At 48.3% G+C, this 20626-nt stretch overlaps 1 protein-coding gene across 2 annotated transcripts in view; it reads left to right on the top strand.

The window, feature by feature from the left end:
• Rols (zinc-RING finger and ankyrin repeat domain-containing protein rolling pebbles) overlaps positions 1 to 20626 on the top strand; it is a 67803-nt gene that overhangs the window by 45179 nt on the left and 1998 nt on the right. For both annotated transcript variants that reach the window (XM_076794194.1, XM_076794195.1), the window contains 13 exons: positions 13210 to 13580; positions 14098 to 14212; positions 14362 to 14505; positions 15381 to 16013; positions 16122 to 16456; positions 16538 to 16816; positions 16945 to 17388; positions 17471 to 17677; positions 17930 to 18196; positions 18515 to 18810; positions 18995 to 19443; positions 19679 to 19980; positions 20106 to 20525. In XM_076794194.1, coding sequence (XP_076650309.1) covers positions 13210 to 13580; positions 14098 to 14212; positions 14362 to 14505; positions 15381 to 16013; positions 16122 to 16456; positions 16538 to 16816; positions 16945 to 17388; positions 17471 to 17677; positions 17930 to 18196; positions 18515 to 18810; positions 18995 to 19443; positions 19679 to 19980; positions 20106 to 20525 — 4262 coding nt within the window. The remainder of the gene's footprint in view (positions 1 to 13209; positions 13581 to 14097; positions 14213 to 14361; positions 14506 to 15380; positions 16014 to 16121; positions 16457 to 16537; positions 16817 to 16944; positions 17389 to 17470; positions 17678 to 17929; positions 18197 to 18514; positions 18811 to 18994; positions 19444 to 19678; positions 19981 to 20105; positions 20526 to 20626) is intronic.

Raw genomic sequence — 20626 nt, 5'->3', positions numbered from 1 at the left:
AGACTATAATTGGATTACGTCAAATCCTGTTGATTCTTCAGCGTCTGCTTCTCGTTAAATAAGAAATGACGCGTATTATTACCATCGCGATCTGATCGCCCGAGTCACCGAAAAATCGAAAACGTCGACGAACGGCGAACTCCATTTAAAGAGGGAAATATGCTAATGGAAAGATCGTTTCCTTCAAGGCGAACGGTTACGAGCTCTTGAACTCATCGGTGCGTTTTTAATTAGTGTGTTTAAGCGCCGGAATTCCGAGCATTCGCGTTAAACGTCATCCGCAGACGAATTTAATGGAGTCTGTCTGCTCGATACCCGGTTGGCCAACTTATGCGAAAAAAGGAGCAACTGTGCTCGAAACGTGGCACGATAAATCGGCATTTCATAAAATTTACTGGCCCAAAACTATGGCAAAAATCATTTCTATTTTATCGCATTTTCTTAAAGTATATCCATTTTCAAAAGGGTTTCTCTCAATTTGTGAAAAAGATCTTTCGTTTATGCAACTGTAATTCACACATTTTCAAGTATTTTGGCTTGAAAAAAATTTACTATATGCTGAAAAAAATAGGAACCATGTGTGCAAAAAGGCAATTCGAAACAGTCTCCTGAATTCTCTAAAAAAAAAAATCACAAATAGTGTCGTGTCAGACACTTTTTGAAAGAGCCTTGTTCAAGGAAGTATAACTCACACATTTTTAAGTATTTTGGCTTGAAAAAAAATTTACTATACGCTCAAAATAGTAGGAACCATGTGTGCAAAAGATCAATGCGAAACAGTTTCCTGATTTCTTGCAGAAAAAAAATCGCGATCAGACCCAAAGACCAGAATAGCCCCTCGGATCGTCAGCCTCTTGTTTACCAACGGTTTACTAACGGGTCTCCGGCGTCGTCAGATTGTGCAATCTATTGTTGCAAAAGAACGACCGCATCATGGATCGTCGCGTTAAAAAGATCGCGTTCTAAAAGCGGATCGCGGTATCCACAAGCGGATCGAAAGAAGCGCCGTGGAATCATGGTAGAAGTCTTTTCTTAGCCGTTCTCCCCGGTTAATTCCGTCCGCTGATAACAGTTCACCGCTTATCAGCGTCTCGGTTGCTCCTCTGTGTGGTCCAGCTAATCGGACCAAACGTAATGGACGCCGTTCAATTTCCACGTGCCGGAAATTGGAAACCTCTTTTCGAGAGCTGTTATACTCCGTCGATGCTCCTTTTCTTTTTCTTTCTTTTTTTTTTCGATCGACACGTAACGGAGCCCAATAATGGGCTGCCTGGACCAGCCGCGGCTGTCATCTCGCTCGACCTCTTCGATGATGGAATTATTCGCGCGAAACAAAACCGCTTGTAGGCTCTCGGTTACGCGCGATTGGAGACGACGCTTCATACTTCGGCCTCGGCGGAGAATGAATCGCGTGCGAACGGTACAGGCCGTTTCTAGTCACGCGAACCGATGAGGAACGCGAGGATGAGGTTCGCTTCTTAATCATAATCGAACGATCGCTGGACGATGTTCTCTTCTTCTACATTTCACAAAACAGTCTTCGAGAACGTGCATAGAAATTCTCCAGTGACGACGCTTGAATAAAAATCCACTAGTCACAGCATTTGCATAAAAATCGTCCGCTCTCTCTAGTGGCAACGTTTGAATAAAATTCTTCTGCCAGCAACATCGTGAAAATCGTCTACGGCACATTTGAATAAAACTGCTCGAGAGCGACGACACTGTTTCACCATCGGAAACAGTGCATCTACGCGCCCCAGTGACTTTTAATTAGCCGACAAGATACCGAGCGGTTCGAGCTTGTAGACTTTCGAATCCGGGGCCATTCTGTTGGTCCGTTGAACTGATATAAGCGCCATTTTCTCCGACGCAAGGTGTTCCGGAGCCGTATAGACACCAGAGCCGGTCCGCCTCGGATTATAATCCGGGAAACGGTCCGGCCCGATAAACAGGAGATAACCCGTGCTCGAGTTTTCCCCGCTCGTCTACGATTTAATCAGTCGTAGCTTGGCTCGCTTATCTAGCGTCTGTTATCGCTTTGGCCGCGGTCGGTGCCGGCTGCTATCTCTTTGAAACGGACAGGTAAGCTCTAATTCCGGGCTCCGGTGCCGGCGTCGGCGTCGATCTGCCGAGCTGGGAAAAGCGCACGCTGCTCCCAAACCAGAACTTAGCCGTTCATAATTACTGTCAGCCACGTTTGTTTGTAAAGCAATATCCTCGAGGCTGTCTGAATGTTAATAAAATCGAAGAGATCGATTTCTTGAACTGCTGCTACTAGCGTTGAACGTAGAGTCACTAGAAATAAATAATAAACTTATTGCGACGTTACAGATGATCGTCGTCGATCGGATCAACAGTGACCGTGACGATTGCTAATTAAGATCGCGCGCGGGCGAGCTTGCCACACAATGCTCGCTCGCGATTTACATACTTGAACAACGTCGCGATTTCGACATGACGCTCGTCCTCGGATCAACGACATTCACGGGGTTATTAATCGCGCTCGACGGAGGGGGAGGGGGAGGCTTGCCAGGGAAATTATCGGGCAAGATGGCCGTGTTCGATCGAACTTTTCATGCTGAACGCAGGTTTGCAAACCTGAACTCCCTAGTTTTTTGTGACCTGAAGAAATTGCTACTTTTATCCATCTGGTTTGCCGCGTTCGTGGCACTCTCAGATTTTCTTTGAGCCCGGAGTTGCCAGCGTTATCTCCCGTTTGTTTTTCGAAACAGTGCGCCGAGATAGCTGTTTCTATTGACCAAAATCGGTTTGTTGCGAGAACCCTGTACACAAATCCCGGTTGAACCGAGAGAGGCACAGCGTGGGCGTTGTTCCACGAGATTTGGAGAACGGTGTACACATTTGAGCGGATCTACTTTCCCAAGAGTTTTCCAATTACCACTCCCGGTGCTCAGACCCCATTCTTTCTCTATCGGTTGATATTCGAGGAATTCCTTTTGGTATCCGATCTCGAGTCACTCGAGAAAGTCGCGGTCCTTTTTATTGGCCAGCCACCTCTCGAGACGTGGCTCCTTCGTTGTTACCGATCGATTCCGGCTGATTTATTCTTCTTCTTCGTCGCGGGGACACCTTGTACTGTTGCTGGAAGAGATATAGTGCGCTCGTAAAATCAACCGGGAGCTACGGTACTCAGGTTTCAGACGCTCAACGAAAAAAAAAAGAGAAGTCGAAAGGATGAGGTGCAGGGTTCTTGGCCTCCCTCCGGGTCACGAGCACTGGCCAAATTATCTTTTGGTCGAATTACAATCTTCATTAGCTCCAGAAATACCTATTTCCCTTATTGAGACACCGGTCACAATTTCTATAATTCGCTTTAAGTACTAGCTTGAGAGTAAGCTAAACGTCTCAATGATCGAGACTCCGCCGCAGCGCCAGCCGCCATTTTGTCAGGTCGCGAGAAAACCACGCAGGCGATGAAATCATTGATTTTAGAAAATTGTAGGTAATGTTGAAGTATACGGACAATTTTTGTACACAAGAAATTATGTTCTTACATTAACGATAATTAATAATGTATTTTTATTTCATTTTTTGAAGGGGAAATACATTTTTATTGAACTTCGGTTTCCTATAATTGACCAAGATTATTTTTATTTTGCTTGAAGATCCGCAGTCCAGCGATAATTTTGCGGAGGCTGCACCGTTCGATCGCGGTGCATCCGCTGCACCGACCGTACTGCAATTCTCGATCGTGATCGAGGCGTTTCGTTGCCTCCCGGTATAGCAGGAGGCGTCGATTTAAATACGACAGCCGTAGGCGAGACTCGGCAGGGTAACTTTCTCTCACTCTTCAGGGTACCGAACAACGATTATTACGCGTGACTCGTCGAAACCAAAACGGTCACCGGATGGCTGGTGTGTTCTCCATTCCCTCGGACGTCTATATTTTTGTACGTCTCTTTTTTTTTCTTCGTCTTCTTCTTCTTCTTCGTCATCTCCGCCTTCTTCTTTCCCGCGACAGCCATTACACGAAAGTGCTCTTTTTTTTTCCGAATCACCGACAGCGACACTGCCTTTCACGATGATAGATCCTTCGCCGAATAAAGTTGTCGATTGCAGTCGGGCTGGATGGTATTACTGTCAACGCTGCTCACCACTTTGCTCGGCGTATAAAGGACGAAAAGGAACGAGGACCTTCATTAATTCGATCGGGCCTGTCAAACTTTCGAATAAATTCATTAATACCGCGCTGCGTTAGGTAATCTCCCAAACAAATGGCTTCGAGCTTCGTTAATGGCAGACTGGGTCGGTTAATTTAATTATTATCTGATCTTTTGAACTATATTTTCTATGAAAATTGTTTATCTGCTCGACTTACATTCTGAGGATTTTACGAATTTTATTTTTCTAATGCACCATACGCTCGAACTTTTAAACTTCAAAATCTTTAGTTTAATGGTATTTCTACTTCTTCGTTGGTTTATTTGTTGTTTTACTTTAATTTTTTTTTTGTTAGAGATGCCTGTTTGCAATGTACAGTTATGTTTTAAACATTGTATGCATTAACCAATTTATTAAATTTATTTAATTTATTCAATTTACTACATTTATTACATCCCGTTCAAAGTTATTACTTGGATCTTGCTCAAGAATTCGAAACACCTTGTCGACCTATTTATGTTGAGCCAATAATATATTGCCTATATAAATATGCCAACTAAGATGTTCTACTCTAATGATGGTCGATAAATATCAGACGAACCATTAAATTCCGAGCGCAGGCTGTTTTATTTGTTCTTAAATTTATTTGATCGTATAGGGAAAGGGACCCAGTTACTGTGGAGGTGCCAATTACTGTGCCTACATTCATTATAATTACCTTTAAAGAATAATAAAAAAGACATATTGAATTTTTTCCTTTAAAATCAGTTGATATGTATATGTGTTCATATCTATGTTAATAAAAATTAAATATTTCTCACGGAATGTGTCTTATCAAAAGCAAACTTCACGATCATGTCTCACCAGGAACACACTCCAAAACTTACAAGTCTCAGTCCCCTAACACAGTTTGTTAATTAACAAACAGGCCCGTTCATCACCAGCAGGCTCCAGCCACAAGAGGCCAAGAAAAACATCGTTTCATCCCACATAAAATCCTCTGGGCCCATTCGACGTGTTCTTTATCAGCATAGGGCCCAAGAGAAACAGTTTCAGGCCCGAAGCAACAGTTTCGGAACCGGAGAAGCAGTTTCTGGCCCCCGAAGATGACCCACGGATCGAACGAGGTGCCGCAACGAGACCGAAAGCGGCGTAAATGAAAAACAATGTCCCAGCGACTCGGGGCCCCCGTGGATTCGGGTCAGATCAGCGATTTACGAGGCCGCGGTGTCGGGCCCCGCGAGCAAGAGTCTCCGACAACGGGCGAAAACGGGCGACGGGGCACGTTGGGACAGGTGGGACGTTCCCCGGGGCCCGAGACTCGTGAACCGGGGCCTTAATCGCGGCCGTTCTCGCTCCGACGTCGTATTTTATCGGTGGGCCCGAACCCGCTCGAACGGACCCGACGGGAAACGAGCAGAGGGGAGGCTCAGAACGAGGCCGATTTAACGAGGTTTTACGATCCTTTTCGGATCGGGGCCCAGGGGCCCGGGGGGAGGCGATCCTGGATTTCCATGCACCCAGCATCCGGATTTATACTTCGCTCTTTCGTTCGGGTTCAATTAGCGGGCCTTATGGCCGAATGTAGGTCCTGCTTGGTTAATGGACGATCTTTTTCTTTTTTATTTGAAAGGGCCCGATGCTCCCGGGGCCTCACGGATTTACGAGCTTGATGCGTGTTGCTGAAAGATCGACAGTTATAGCGATCCTTGGGGATCTGGAGCAGGATGTTGCAGGGGAATTGCTCTGGGATAGTTTAAGGGTGTAAGTTGTGTTTGGTGGATGACGTTTAGGGGATGTTTGAGAGGGTTGTATGTTGAGAGAGTTTTTTGGTTGTTTTGAATTGAGATGAATAGCTGCAATTTAAACGAAAACATCGATTATTTCCTGCTTATTAAAGTCACTAAAAAAGAATACAATTTTTACATGGCCCCTGCTTCTTGTAATTTATGCAGACAATTTCTATTTTGCATAAAGATCCGCAGTCTAGTAATTACAGAAGCAAAGTTACTAGCGTATTCGTATAAATTCTACTTCCTCCTACAAACTACTCGAAGTCAATCCAGCTTTTCCTGCACCGTTTGAAAAATTGGATCTCACACGCCTCGCCGATGCTGAAAAAGACCAAAAAACGCCACTGGCGACTACACTAATTAACAGATCGGAATGCTCGCAGCAACGTTCACCCGTCCCCTAAGTCCTCAATTTTATTACAACCGCCTCGAACTGAGAATGCAGATACATTGCGCTAAATAGAACGTGATCGGTGACGATTGGTTCCCGAGTGAACGTCGATGCCAGAGACACGTTACCCAGCCGAGGAGCCAACAACAACTAGACAAAATCGAGTTCTGTTTTCCTTGTTTTCTGAACGGCCGAACCTTTCCTATGGGAAAGTCGACGGCTCTCCGGCTCTCGATACTCGTTCACGGTCCATCGATGCTCGTCGGTTTTGCACGAAGACGTCTCCGTTTGCATCCCTCTTTCTCCACCTCGATCCACGGTCATAACATCGTGAAATATTTCGATTGGCTGAGAACTGTTTCTTCATTAAGCGAAAACTGTCGGCGAACTGGTTCGTAGGATCCCCGAAGGGTGAAGAATGCGGAACCGTCGGCTACCGCGGCATCGACCGTTGATCGTCGATGTATCTGGCACCCAGGCTACCTCGGGAATCCTGATGGTAAACAAATTAAAAGGTAGCGAAACGGAGCGGCTAAAACGGCCCAGTGAAAGGTCAATCGACCGCTTGATCGAAAGCTAAGCGCACACCTTCACTGCGATCGTGGAAACGCGTCGCGATCCGTGCAAATGTTACTGCACGATGCAGCTTTGCAAATTTTCTCCGGAGAGCACGTTCAATTAGAACATTATAGCAAGGATTTCGGGGCCGAGACGTCACTTGTACCGTGTAACATCCGTGCTCTTCCTTTATCTCCTGTTGTTATCCTCGGCTGTGGCAAACGATAGCGAGTAAACTTGTTTTGTTTCTTAAAAAGACCTTGTTGATTTTAGCTATTCTTTTGTGAAACTTCTACTGGCGTATTCCGGGCATTTTTCTGATTAAAATGATACCCAACACGACGCAATTCTGTTCGCAGTTGCCCGTTTAATCCACGAGAAAGTAGAACCTCGATTATCCGAACTGATCATTGGAGCGTCATTGTTCGGATGATAACACTGTTACTTAGCTACGGTCCTGGATCGAAACTCTTTTATTTCATACAGGTGCTCCATATGGAACGCTTTAAATCGAACTGTTTACACATAATGTGTGTTCGAACGAATACTTTTCCATCGCCAATGAAAGATTCCAAAGTGAAAGTGATTTTTTGCGATTTCAATAATTGCGACATAAACGACACGAATCCATTCATTTGACAGGCCATTGACACAGCTTGTAGCTTCTTCGTTTCACTTGCAGTGCATTTATGCATTGAACGCAGTGCATTTGTGCGCTCATTGGACCAGTTCAAGAATATCACACGCTGAATGGAGTGATTTGCAAAGCTGGTTCCGATGGGAACGACTTCTGTCACCTGCTCCAGATGACAACGCGATCCATTCAGACTGTGCACACGGTTGCGACCGGCAGGCTGCATCGATAAGAAATCGGGTCATTTTCCAGCGAGTCGGTTGCCGGTTCATTCTCGCCTTCGGAATAATTGGAGAAAGTTGAGAATGGCGGGCTCGGTGCCCTATGATCCTCTTTCTCTCTTTCTCTCTCTCTCTCTCTCTCTCTCTCCCAGAGAGATCAGAAGAAAAACGGAACGAGAAGAAGTTCAGAGAGCCTCCCACTCGATCGACTCGGCTTTGATGTTGCGAACCGTCACGGTCTAGGAAACGTGGGAATAATAGACGCCGGATTTACACGGTTCGCGGCTCACGGGCTCTCCTGGTTCGTTCTCACCTTGTTAGATCGACGATCGCCCCAAAAAATCCTGCAACCCCGTGGAACACCGTTAAATCACAATAGGGAACCGAGCGAACTCTCTGGGTCGTGACCACCTCGCACGGCGGAACTGAAATTTATTTGTTTGCTGGAAAATCGATTTTTATCGATATTTGTCGAGTACGTTGCTCTCCCTAAACGTTCAACACTTTGGTGGTAGCTACAATTTGCAACAGTGACAAGTTTAAAAGAACCGATACTTATTGCTTTCGACCTAAAATTATTGAAAACAAAGAAAACTTCTAAGTGGTCCCCGTTTCTTGCGAGAGCCGCAGAACATTTTTATTTTGTAGTTCAGTGATAACATGTTTCCGATGATCGAGCAATTGTGGGAAAGCAGCTCATTGGTTTCGAGGATTACGGATCTCTCTGTGTAAAAACCTAAAGAGTCAAGGTTTAGCTCGGGATCGCTAAACAGCGCCGCGCAAAAAAGAATCGCGCAATTTGGTCGGCCGAGAGCAGCGGTTAGTCTCTTCCGTTAGTTGTAAAAACGAGCGTTCTCACTTCGTTTAGAGCGATAAACGGCCAGAAAAAGATCGGCCGATGAGCATCCGTTGCGTCGCGTCTGAAAATACCCGGCGAGAGGAAAGTTGTGGGCGTGTTTGTCTGCCGAGAATTATTAGACTGTCGATTTCTGCGCTTTTGCAACGTTTACACGCTGCTGGTTCAACGCTGTCGGATGCTTGCGTCGAGCGTAGAGAACCATAGCGAGTAAACTAGCTTCCTTTTCAAAAAAATCCTTGGTTCTTTCTAATGATTCTTTTACGAACCTTTTACTGACATATTCGCGACTCTCTTCCGATTAAAAGGACACCCAACACGATACAATTCCGATCATATTTACTCGTTTAATACACGATAAAGTGGAACCTCGATTATCCGAACTGGTCGGCGAAATGTACGTGCTGGAAGCTTTTCGAATGCGACTTCTTCGTTTGATTTCCAATGAATTCAATCACTCCTCTCAGTCTCATAGCACGTTGAACGTCCAACGATTTTCCGCGCAAAAAGAGCGCTCGATCGCGAACGTCTCGGCCCGCGACATCCGGGCGATGTCGAGTCGCCGATGGTTGAGGATGGAAACTGGATGCGCGGCGGAAACGCGTGAGTCAGTGATGCCTCCGGAGAAAACGACATCGGGTTGTATGTATGTATGTATGTATGTATGTATGTATGTATGTTGTATGTTGTTGTATGTTGTACGAGTTTACCGTGGAAGCGAGGTCTCTCGGCGTCGGGTGCGTTGACCCAGCTTACGGTAACGCAGCGAGAGCCCGAGTTGCACCTGCCTCGCACGGACTTACCGGGATAAAGGGTCGTGCGACCCGAATTACTTCCTTCTGCCTCTTCTCTTTTCTTTCGTTCGGTTTTGTTCCTTTTCTTTCCTTTCTTTCGCGAGTCGCGTTTTTCTTGCCCACGGCCGCGGGCGCACGCGAGTTCGCGCCGACACCGTTTCGGACGATTGCCCGGCCGGATCGATGACACAGAGAGTGCATCGCAACTCGGCGATGCGTGAACTCGCGAAAATTGCACGGTTCTGCTCGATACCGCACGCGAAACTCGTGGGAGACTCGGGATCGCGGACAGCTGAGCGATTTTCGGATTGATCGACGAGCCGGCGGGATTGCCGGGAAACTTGTTGCTTCGGAAAATATTCCGATCCGGTGAAAGAATGTTCAGAGTAATTTGAAGATTGTTACTTATTTTGTTTTGTTAGAATCCAGTGGCATCAGCCTTTATAAAATAGAATGATCCCGAGGCCTGCGCAAATATTTCTTCGGTTGCAAAACCGATAAGCGGAGGCTAAAGAAGCAGTACATTTCTTAACCGACTACTTTGTATATTTAAAAAATATTTATGATGGTAAATAACAGCCCTGAAACTCCGCCGCTCCCATTATTCATAGCATTACTTACGCAGGTGCGCGATTTCAAGATTGATTAATGAACACTGGGCTCGCACGAAAATTTACCGTATCGAAAACTTTTTTGCTTGAGCAAAGAACATAATTCAATACAGTTCTTTGTAAACTTTCCATTTTGTCGCAGGTTGTACTTATTTACAGATCGCGATTCCTATAGATACGCGAGACAAATAAGTTCTTCAGCACATTCTACAACACTTCTAGAACACGATTATGAGTTTAGATTTATAGCCTCGGTAAACAACCGTTGCTATTCGTAGCATCATTTTTATGATACGATAATTACGGATGTTTAAGCATCTTCCTGAAACGTGACTGCGGTTCGCGTAAAAGTTTCAATCGAGTTTCACACGGTGTAATATATCTGCAATACATCCGCCCGTAAAACGATACCTGCTTCTTCATTTTAGCATTAAATGCCTATAATTATGGGTTTGCAACGGCATCGCGCGCTGTCTATCGATACCTGTTAAATTAGACACTTTGAGAGTGTTCAATCGATCGATTCAATTATATTGAGAAAACGTATTTGTACTTTAAATCCAAAAGTCAATAAAAGTCTCTTCCTAAAAGTCAATATCAAAATCTTTTCTTCAAGTGAAATTAAACATTAAAAGAATGCGTTACCAATTTTAATTAAACTCCTTGGTATTTCTCAACGGATCTAATAATCTATATAACTTATTTATATATCGCATTTTCATCGCAAATACATAAAATCCACAGTCTAATCAGAACACGGAGATCATGTCGCAATCTTGAAGAAGATTTTGTCAGAACCAATCGTCCCAGCGCAAATTGCATCGAGATGACGTCGATAGTCGAGCAAAACGCGTCGCGCCAATTTAATCGGTTTTTAATTGGCCCCGTCCGAGCGTGCCGAAGCGAGATATAGGCTCGCAAACAGTTAACGGATCGGAAGACAGAGAGTCCACTGTTCCGCCAAATATCAGAATACTAATGCGTCGTTTAATGGCCGGCGACCGGTCGCGCATCCTCGCCCGGAGCGCATCAATTGCACAAAGTGATCGTTGAAGCAGCGCCCACGACCGAACCCGCCACGACCACTCATCGTGATCGTATTAATCCGCAATTTGCATACCTCGAGCCATTCAGTTCCTCTCCGCGATCCTTCCTGCGCGAGCGTTGAACTCCCGTCGCCGGTAATTACGGCATTAGGCGACCGGCGAAACGAAGAGGATCGAGGAGCTCGCCGCGCCGGTCACCCGTGACCGACACCTGACTCGGAACTCACTGTACACGATCCCACAAAATTGTTGAAAAATTCCCAGCGACGAATCGCTACGAGCAAAACATGCTAAACGATGCACATAAATTTCGAAGACGTCGCGTACACAAATGACAGAATACACGGCAGTGTATTATGTGACAGTTTTATCAATCATTTCTATGCTCGAAACGAGACGAGTTAATTCTCGGAAGGAGAACATTGGGAACATTTCTGTAGACAAATTTTTCTAGACAGAATTTGAGAAGCTGTTCCGAAACTGTTGATTAAAATTGAAATACAATTGTATCAAATTGATGTGTATTGACTCTGCGCGATCGACTGTCTAAGGCACCACTAAAAATCAGTATACATCTCCAAAGCCATAAACGGTACCGACACAGAATCTGCACGACGTGATAAACCGAAAATAAAACGACGCATGTACACGCCGCGGACGCATAAATCTAATTTTTCCCGGGGAGTGTTAATTAAGCAGCAGAACAGAATGTCACTTCCTCTAATAACGATCTCCGAGAGTCAAGGAAGAGATAAAATCCACGGAACCTATAAAATCGGCCAGTCTATCGATTCCTTCGAATTTTTACGTGTCGTCAACGGGACAAGACGATGTTTGGGAAATACAATTCGAAAATTCAGATGGCTCGTAAAGCGCATACGATATTTCCCGACGGGCGAATCGCGGGCCGATTGCCTCTCGCGTCGTAAATATCGAAAGATGAGGAACGCGCGCCGGCGCGGCGCGGAAAGGTGGAATCGATCGAGAAAGGATCACGGCCCTTGATCACAGAAATAGAAGCTCGCAGACAACGAACGAACGAACGAACGGGCACGACGACGACGACGACGACGACGACGCCGATGGAAGAGAGGCAGGTTCTCTCTCGTGTTCGTTCCGCGTTTTGCCTCGTACGTGAGGACGACCGACGACGCGGCGCAACACGTGAGGCTCTCCTCTTGACCTCACTTTCTAGAATCCTTTAAGTATATGGCGCCTTCGACTCCACGGCTCGTTTATCCATTATCGATGAACGAACGGCGCTTCCCTGACACACGACGTGTCTCTACTAACCGAGATACCGGGGCCCCGTACAGATTGTTCGTGACAGATGGTCCACGCTGTCAAACGAACCTCCGCGGGCCTCGTTAAAGTGGAACGTCCCCTTGATTCGATTCACGGAAGTCGTGGCTCGTGGCCCGTGCACCGACGATCCTGATCCTGCAACGTGCATGCTAAATGCACGAGATCGGGCGCCATCGTTTCAGGTCCTGATGCCTGCACAATGCTCTCTTCCGTGGCTCTTGCTGCAGAGCTGATCATTCATGTTATTAGACCGCGAATCTTCATGCGGAATAAAAATCGGCGACACGGGAGAAACTGTAGTCAGAACTTTCTTTTTTTCTTTAACCATTTTAACCCTTCGCGCCTCGAATGGCGACTCCAAGGTGCCACTATACTGGAACCTCGATAACCGAAATAAAAAAGGACACGTTCGACGATGTAAGAATTGATAGACGATTGCTATTTTAATGGTTCCTAGATGTTCTCGTGAACCCAGATTTTTATATATCATATATTGAACTTTCTTCAGCATTCTGAGTGTCCCATTCTAATCGTTGCTTTTGAGTTCTATGGTTCAGCAGTGGAGGATCACTTCCGACATCGAAATGTCTGAAGTCCAAGTCTCGGCTTTCTTGGATGACAAATCTCTCTACGGCGTCCCAACTCCCTGAAATACTAAATTTCTCCGGCGTTTCTAATCCTCAAGCTTCCGAGTGTCTTCGTACACTTGAATTCGACGAGCGGAGAAACTCACCCTCGATATATGCTCGTTCGAGGAACCCAACCGCGCAGCATATAACGAGGTTGATACGTTTAACGTATACTGCATGAACCGTGCCGTATACCTCCATAAACAAGAACAGCCCTTAACTAGAGACGGAATTGTTGAATTGTTGCAGACCTGGCGCAGATCCGAGCGCTGGTGGAGTCGACGGGGATGCTGGGCGGGTCGACGTGCCCTTCCTGCGAGATGCCCTTCGACAAAGGGAAGAAGCGTCGGCTGATCGACTCCTGCGGCCACGAACGTTGCTACTCGTGCCTGTTCAGGAGCGAGGCTTGCCCCCTGTGTCTGCGAGCGGACTACAACGACGAGGACGCCCTCGAGGGCCCGTTCAGGGACGGGTTCGCCGGCTCCTCGGGCCCCATGTCCATCCTCGCGCCCACGGACGACTGGGTCGATGAGTCATCGACGGTGAACTCTCTCTGCGGCAGCCCCAGACCACGCACGAAAGTCACCACGAGAGCAAACCTACCGTCACGAGTCATGCACGTAAGCATCATCATCGTCGTCGTCGGCCACGCGTCCTCCAGCACTTGCTGCCGCCGAAGTACCTCCGGAGTTCCTCTCGCGAGCGAAACAGGAGACACGATGGAATGTCTAGAACGTTTGCGAACTATTGTTCAACCAGACCTTCGTTTGATTGTTAGCCCGAGTCGGAGCCTCTCGAGTCTGGATGCTGATTGTCGTTGATGAGCTCTTGGAAGAAAGTAGAAAGGATAGAGGCTCGTTAAACTGTTAGAATTTCTGCTCTCTCTCTTAGGGTAGACAGTAATGTGTATAGAAAACATTTTTTGGAACGTAGAAAAGATACCGACCGCACTTTTTAGAATTTAAAGATAGCTAGGGAAAATATCAAGAAGTCTAAATCGTCAAGAGATTATTGTAACCTCGATTATACAGAAGCAAACTGACAATCCGTCGTCGTCCCCGAAGGGTGAACTCCACTCTGTCATTAAATAGTAGCAATCTCGTAAAAAAGCTTGTTGTTTCCATTGCATTGCTTCAGCAACGAGACGCGGACGAGTCCTCCTTGGTGGTTAAAGGCCTGAAGAGCAAACCATCAGCGTTGCCAGAGTCCTCAGGGTCTCAAGGGCGGCAGAAGCTGCAGATGATGTCGCAGAGTACGTAAACACTGACCAGTCTATTAATTTCCAACCCTGTCAGATGTCTTTAAATTACGAAAACAAAGAAAATGCAAACCCGAAAGAGCAAGACGAATCATGTAGGTAGCTGAAAGATCAAATTTATACAACGGAAAATTTGTTCCCAGGTTGTCCCACGCCTCCGAATCAAAGGAAAAGGTTCTTCCTGAACCCGAAGGTGTTGAGGAGCTCGTTCGTCCCCCAAAGGTCGTCCAGAAGAGGCGCTTCATCCCCCGAGCCCGCTTCCAACGACAACCCCTCCGCCCTCTCAGGTAAGTCGTCTCCTAACGTCTCGTCGAGCTAGAGTCTCGGTTAGCGCACTATGCCACGACACCACGGGATAGCTCCGAATCGTATTAACCTTGAAACCACGCACGCACACGCAGTTTGGATGACCTCGTCTTGGGAGGGGAAGTCAAGATGGCCGGGTGTAGTGCTGGGGAAAATCAAATCTTTGTGGAGCAACAGTCAAGGGACGGCGAGCGACGGTCTGAACCAGCTGATCGAGCCGAGGAGCAAACTCACAGGCATGGAGACACTTTAGACTCGAGTGTGCATTGATTTTCGAGTTGATCGCAGGCTGCTTGATGGTTGAGGATGAACGAGGCGCACCTGTCTTTCTATTCCCGACGATGATCCCCCCGCCTCATCCACTCTGTCACACACACACACATACCTGGTGCAGCTTCTTTCCTTCTTGCTGCACCTCTCGTAGAGCACTGTGCGATTAGGTCATCTTGTGGATCGCGTTGTCTTCTGACGCTAACTTTCCATTGTTTAAAAACATCAATTATTTCTTCACTAGACTGATAGTTAGACTGATTTTTGTGTATTGTCGATACAAGGGTCAAAGACACTGCACAGAGGGTGCAATCATTGAGCACACCAAGTACAAGAAGAATCAACGCGATCAACGAGTTTGCCTAATAGTTTGATGCATGCTGAGTCGCCTGTGAGCACGAACTCCGTTCCAGCAAGGTGGACACGTAGCTGAAGGGTAGCTGAACACCTTGAACTGTTTAGGTAGATGCTTGAGACGTCCTTGAGCTCTGCAACGGAGATTGCATCGTGATCTGTGTTTTGTTCTGTGTGCGTTCACCCTGCGAGTCCCTTACAGCCTTCTTGACCTTCAACATTTGATCCGCAGACGACGAGGGTGGTTGCGTGAAGCCTCTGACCTCGAAGACCCGGAAATCCTCGCAGTCGGACCTGTACATGAGACTGGGACTCCTCCTGGGCAGCAATCATGCTCGGGCCAACAGCAGCGTGGACACCAGCGACCTTCCAGGAGGCTCGAATCGCTCCGGGGCTGGTGCCTGTCAGTCCAGGGTGCCGATTCAAGGCCACGACAGCTCGGCAGCTTCGTTCAGCAGTCTGACGAGCTTCGAGACGCAGACTCTCGCTTCTACGAACACCAGTCCAGTCTCCACGTTGACCGGAACCTCCAGCGAAGCTGAAGCTGCCGCGGCCTTGAGATGTCCTATCAAACCGAAGTCGAAGGCCAAAGGGAAGAGCAAGTCCAGAGACTGCGACAGCGCCGGGAGTCTGGCTTCGATTTCCACGTCGGTCTCCGCGTCCACTTCCATGTCCATGTCGATGTCTGTCTCTGTATCCGGGCTTTCGAATGGCAGTTCCAGCCCCCTGACTCCCAGAAGACATTCCGTGAACGCCTCGCAAGCTGGACAGTCCGACGAGGCCGGGCAGTCCTTCAAGAACCGAAGGTCCTGCGCCAGGAGGTCGGCCAGGACCGGGAACGTGAAGGGAGCTGTCGATGCTAAGTGTAAGTTGTGATTCAAAATTCTGACGAGCTCTGATTTCTCGTGTAGCTAAAGGTGTAACCGAACGTAATTATACAGGCTGGTAATTATATCGGCTGATCATTTTGCAGTGCGCTTTATGCAACACCACGCGACGCAGCTGACCCTGAAGCCCCTCTTCTTCGAGGTACCGCTTCTAGAAACAGACCCGCTGTTCACCGGCCGCCAATGGCTGCTGCAGGAGATAGACTCCGTGGTGAACGGGTCCAGTCCCGGGGTCCTGATCTCGGGATCCCCTGGGACAGGCAAAACCGCGCTGGTCCTGCAACTGGTGGAGCACAGTTGCTTCGGAAGAAGGAGGGAACAATCTCTTCCATCGGACATCACCGAGGAGCCCAAGGAGAAGGAGTGGCCTGGCTGCGCTACTACTGCTCTGCATGCTGGAATCCGCAACACTAATGAAAAGGTAAGTCTCGAGGTTCTCTGAATCCTCCTCCATGTACCAAATGGACCATGTTCTTCCTAAAGTGGGACAATTATTGATCAGGTTAGAGAACTGGCTACCCACGTAGTCGCCTACCACTTCTGCCAAGCGGACAACAACAGCACCTGCCTGGTACCTGATTTGATACACTCTCTGGCAGCTCAGCTCTGTCAAGCTCCTCAGCTGATCTCCTACCGGGAGTACCTACTCTCCGAACCGCATATTCAAGGATCGTTGTCGCAGAGGGAGTGCACCGTGGATCCTGATCTGGCGTTGTCCAGGGGCATCATCGAGCCTCTGTCCACCCTGAAGAAGATGAACAGGCTGCCGGACACGAATATGGTACGCGAGATATATTTTGCTATGATCCTAATAATGACGACGAGTCCAGAAAGTTGGTAGCGAACGTGTTCACAAAGATTGCAGTTCAGGATCTGAAAACAAATCGAACGTTAATTCCCGTCATTCAGGTGATACTGATCGACGCAGTCTGCGAGGCTGAGTACCACAGACCCGACAGGGGCGACACGATAGCGTCCTTCCTAACCAGGCACGCGCCCAACTTCCCCAGCTGGCTGAAGATCATCTGTACAGTTCGAACCCAGCTGTTGGAGTGCGCGAAACAGCTCCCTTACACCCGAGTCTCCCTGGACAAGGTCCCGAACGACAGCACCGGGAACAACGTCACTCGTGACCTGTCCGATTACATCGGCTACAGGTTGGCCCAGAGTCCAGCGATCCAGACGAACGTCACAGCGTCTGTCAACGGCAAAGCAGAGTCGTCTTGCAGCGCGAATCAGACTCGATTCTCCTCGCATCTGCTGGCGCTAGCCAGGGGCAGCTTTCTCTTCGCGAAGCTGACGCTCGATCTTATCGAGAGCGGACACTTGGTAGCTAAATCCGCCAGCTACAAGGTGAGGGCACCGCTATCTTGCAATGAATCTTGCTTTCACACGCATGAAGGTAGACGCGTGTAACGTTGTCTTGGTGTTCTAGGTACTTCCGGTGTCCCTGGCGCAGATATTCCAACTGCACTTCAATCTGAGGTTCCCAACCGCTACGTCCTTCGACAGGGTGCAACCTCTTCTTGGTGTTTGCTTGGCTGCATTGTATCCGCTCACGTTGCCGGAGATTTTCTACTCGGTCAACTCGCTGAACACCGACAGATTCGTTTCATGGGAGGATTTTCTGCAGAGATTCAAAGTGAGTAGCTTTTTTAATTTAACTATTTTAGTTCGCAACTATGCAGCTCTGCGTCCTTCCACCAATAACCTTGAGAGCCCGTTCTAATCGTTTCCTTTGTCCTCTACCGCTGCCGAACGGATCAAGTAAGTCTCACGCAGTACGTGGACTCTGAAATGCATGTATCCTCTATCCCGGCCCAGTTCGTTTCGCAACGCTCGAATCCGCCCATTCGATGTTCAAAAACGGGTTCCCGTGTATTGTTCTTATCAGATGCTCTCTGGATTCCTCGTGAAACGGCTGGACAACACGTACATGTTCTTCCATCCGTCGTTCAGGGAGTGGTTGATGAGAAGGGATGAGGGAGAATCGACGAAATTCCTCTGCGATCTGAGGCTTGGTCACGCGGCGATCGCGTACAGACTGTCTCGGCTCCAGGCACCGTTAGACGGCGACAAAGCGTTGGAACTGGGTCACCACATACTGAAGGCGCACGTTTACAGAGGCGTCGCCCCGTGCTGGCCTTCGCGTGATCTACAGGTAAGCTCACCTGCTCTTGCTATGCGCTTAAACGATAGATCAGGTGTGGTCGGTAAGCGAAATGCCTTGGGAGAACTTTGAATTGCTCCTCAGGGCGTGGTCAGTGAGCGCTTTGCCCTGAGAGTACTACGAATTGCCCTTAGAGGCGTGGCCAGTATTTGGAAGCGTTTGTCTTCCTCGCTCAGCTCAAAGGAGGCGTGGCTCTCCGAGTGGGCGTGGCTTGGTGGCCCTCGCCTGCAGTGAAACTACTCCTAAGCAATCTCTACCGCCTATGGAACGAAGAATTAGAAGAATTGAAACGTTTGTGTCTTTCAATAGGCGATCTGGTTGGCGTCCTCCACGGAATGCGTCTCGTCGGCGCTCTGCACCCTGAGGAACATCTACAGTCCGAACGTGAAGGTGTCGAGGTTGCTTTTGCTGGCAGGAGCATCCCCAAACCACATCACCGAGTACCTGGGCAACGCCCCTGCCCTTTGTATGTATGCCCACGAGGGTTCTGTGGAAATGGTGTCACTGTTGTTGGAGTTCGGTGCCGATGTTGAGCTGACGAACAGCCAGGGTTGCACCGCGCTGTCATTGGCTGCTGCTCGTGGACACTGCGACGTTGTCAGGAGGTAAAGAAAGATTCGCCTTGTTCTGACCTCGGAGCAAAGAATTTCGTAATCCTTAAAAGTTTCTGGTCCGTGGTATTTTTAATAGATCCTTCGACAGGAATAGCTTCGATCTTCGAGTTTGCTTTCAGCGCAACTACTGAAAATCTTTGTTCAAGAATTAACCAATGGAATTGTTAAACATCAGGTTGGCCGCCGCTGGAGCGTCGTTAGGCCACGCAGACATGGCAGGTCAGTGTCCCCTGGTGCACGCAGCGAGGCACGGAAGACTATCAGTGGTCGGCTACCTGCTGGCCTGCGACTGGTTGGTTCCGACAGGTGAGAACGAGCCCGAGACCTCGCAGGAGATGAGCAGGGAGGAGGCAGCTCAGCAAGCTGTGGTAGCAGCCGCTGCTCAAGGCCACGAGTCCATCGTCGAGTACCTCCTGGACATGGCCGAGGTCATCGTAGACCGTCCCGACACCCTAATCGGCGAGACTGCGCTGACTATCGCGGCTGCCAACGGATCCACAGCCACGGTCTCCGCTTTGCTAGCTCGAGGAGCCAGGCCGACAGCTGTCAACGCCAAGGGCCTGTCTCCTCTGATGCTTGCTGCTAGGGAGGGACATTGGGGAACTGCTGAGAGGTTCCTGCAAGGTCAGTAGACCCTTCGTCACGTTCTAAAGTGATCACCAGACTGCTAGGCTACCCTTTCAAGGTTTTCTGACATTCTTGACCCTGAAATCCGTCATTTCGACGGGCTCGGTGGGTCTAGTGTTAGTTATAAAATTTTTATTTTGCATGCAGATTTGCAGTTTTAGTGATCCACTCTCAGTGGAAGAATTGAAAGAGCTAGTGTTTCATGGTGGTCTTGTGATTTTGTTCTTTCCAGGGACACTGTCCAGTAGTACCGATACTATTCTGGACGATGCGGTGACTCTTCTGGATCAGAGAGACCTCGCAGGACGTACCGCACTCATGCTAGCCGCATCCGAGGGTCATACGAACCTGATAGAATTGTTCCTAGATAAGGGCTCCAAGTTAGAGAGCAGGGACAAAGAAGGACTGACTGCTTTATGCTGGGCCTGCGTTAGGGGCAGACTCACAGCTGTCCAGAATCTGATTGACAGGGGCGCGGATGTCAACACTAGCGACAACACTGGCAGAACTCCCTTGGACTTGGCTGCGTTCCAGGTATTACGCGTTTCAATACAGTGTACATTTTCGAGCAAACTTGAAGAATGTACAGGGTGAACAATTCATAGTTGGTCACTTATCGTTTGAACAACTTGTTCATTTTGGTTCTCGTATTTTCACAGGGCAATCCCAAATTGGTGCAACTGTTGCTCGAGAAGGGGGCAGCGGTGGAGCACGTGGACCTGCACGGTATGCGACCATTGGACCGAGCCATAGGATGTCGAAACATCCCTGTGGTGCAGTGTTTCTTGCGACGAGGTGCTAAGTTGGGTCCAGCCACCTGGGCAATGGCCGCCGGAAAGCCCGACGTGCTTCTGATCCTCTTGAACAAGCTCCTCGAGGACGGGAACGTCCTATACCGGAAGAACAGGCTGAAGGAGGCGTCGCACAGGTACGCCTACGCCCTGAGAAAGTTCCCCGTGTCGCCGGAAGAAGACTGCCAGGGTCAGGAGCACGACCACATGATGCTGCAGTTGCAGACGTTCGCGCAACTGCGACTGAACTTCTTGCTCAACCTCAGTCGATGCAAGCGCAAGATGAATGTAAGTTGGTTCGTCAATTCTTCCGGATTTTGATGCTTGTCTTCGTGAACCCTTAAAAGTCCATTTTATACTTCTGGATGCTGGTGCACCTGTTGGAAGAT

This window comes from Halictus rubicundus, chromosome 10, assembly GCF_050948215.1.
Source record: "Halictus rubicundus isolate RS-2024b chromosome 10, iyHalRubi1_principal, whole genome shotgun sequence".
In the NCBI taxonomy this organism is placed as follows: Eukaryota; Metazoa; Arthropoda; class Insecta; order Hymenoptera; family Halictidae; genus Halictus; species Halictus rubicundus.
The sequence above is the reverse complement of the archived record's forward strand: the minus strand, read 5'-3'. Positions and strand labels throughout refer to the sequence as shown.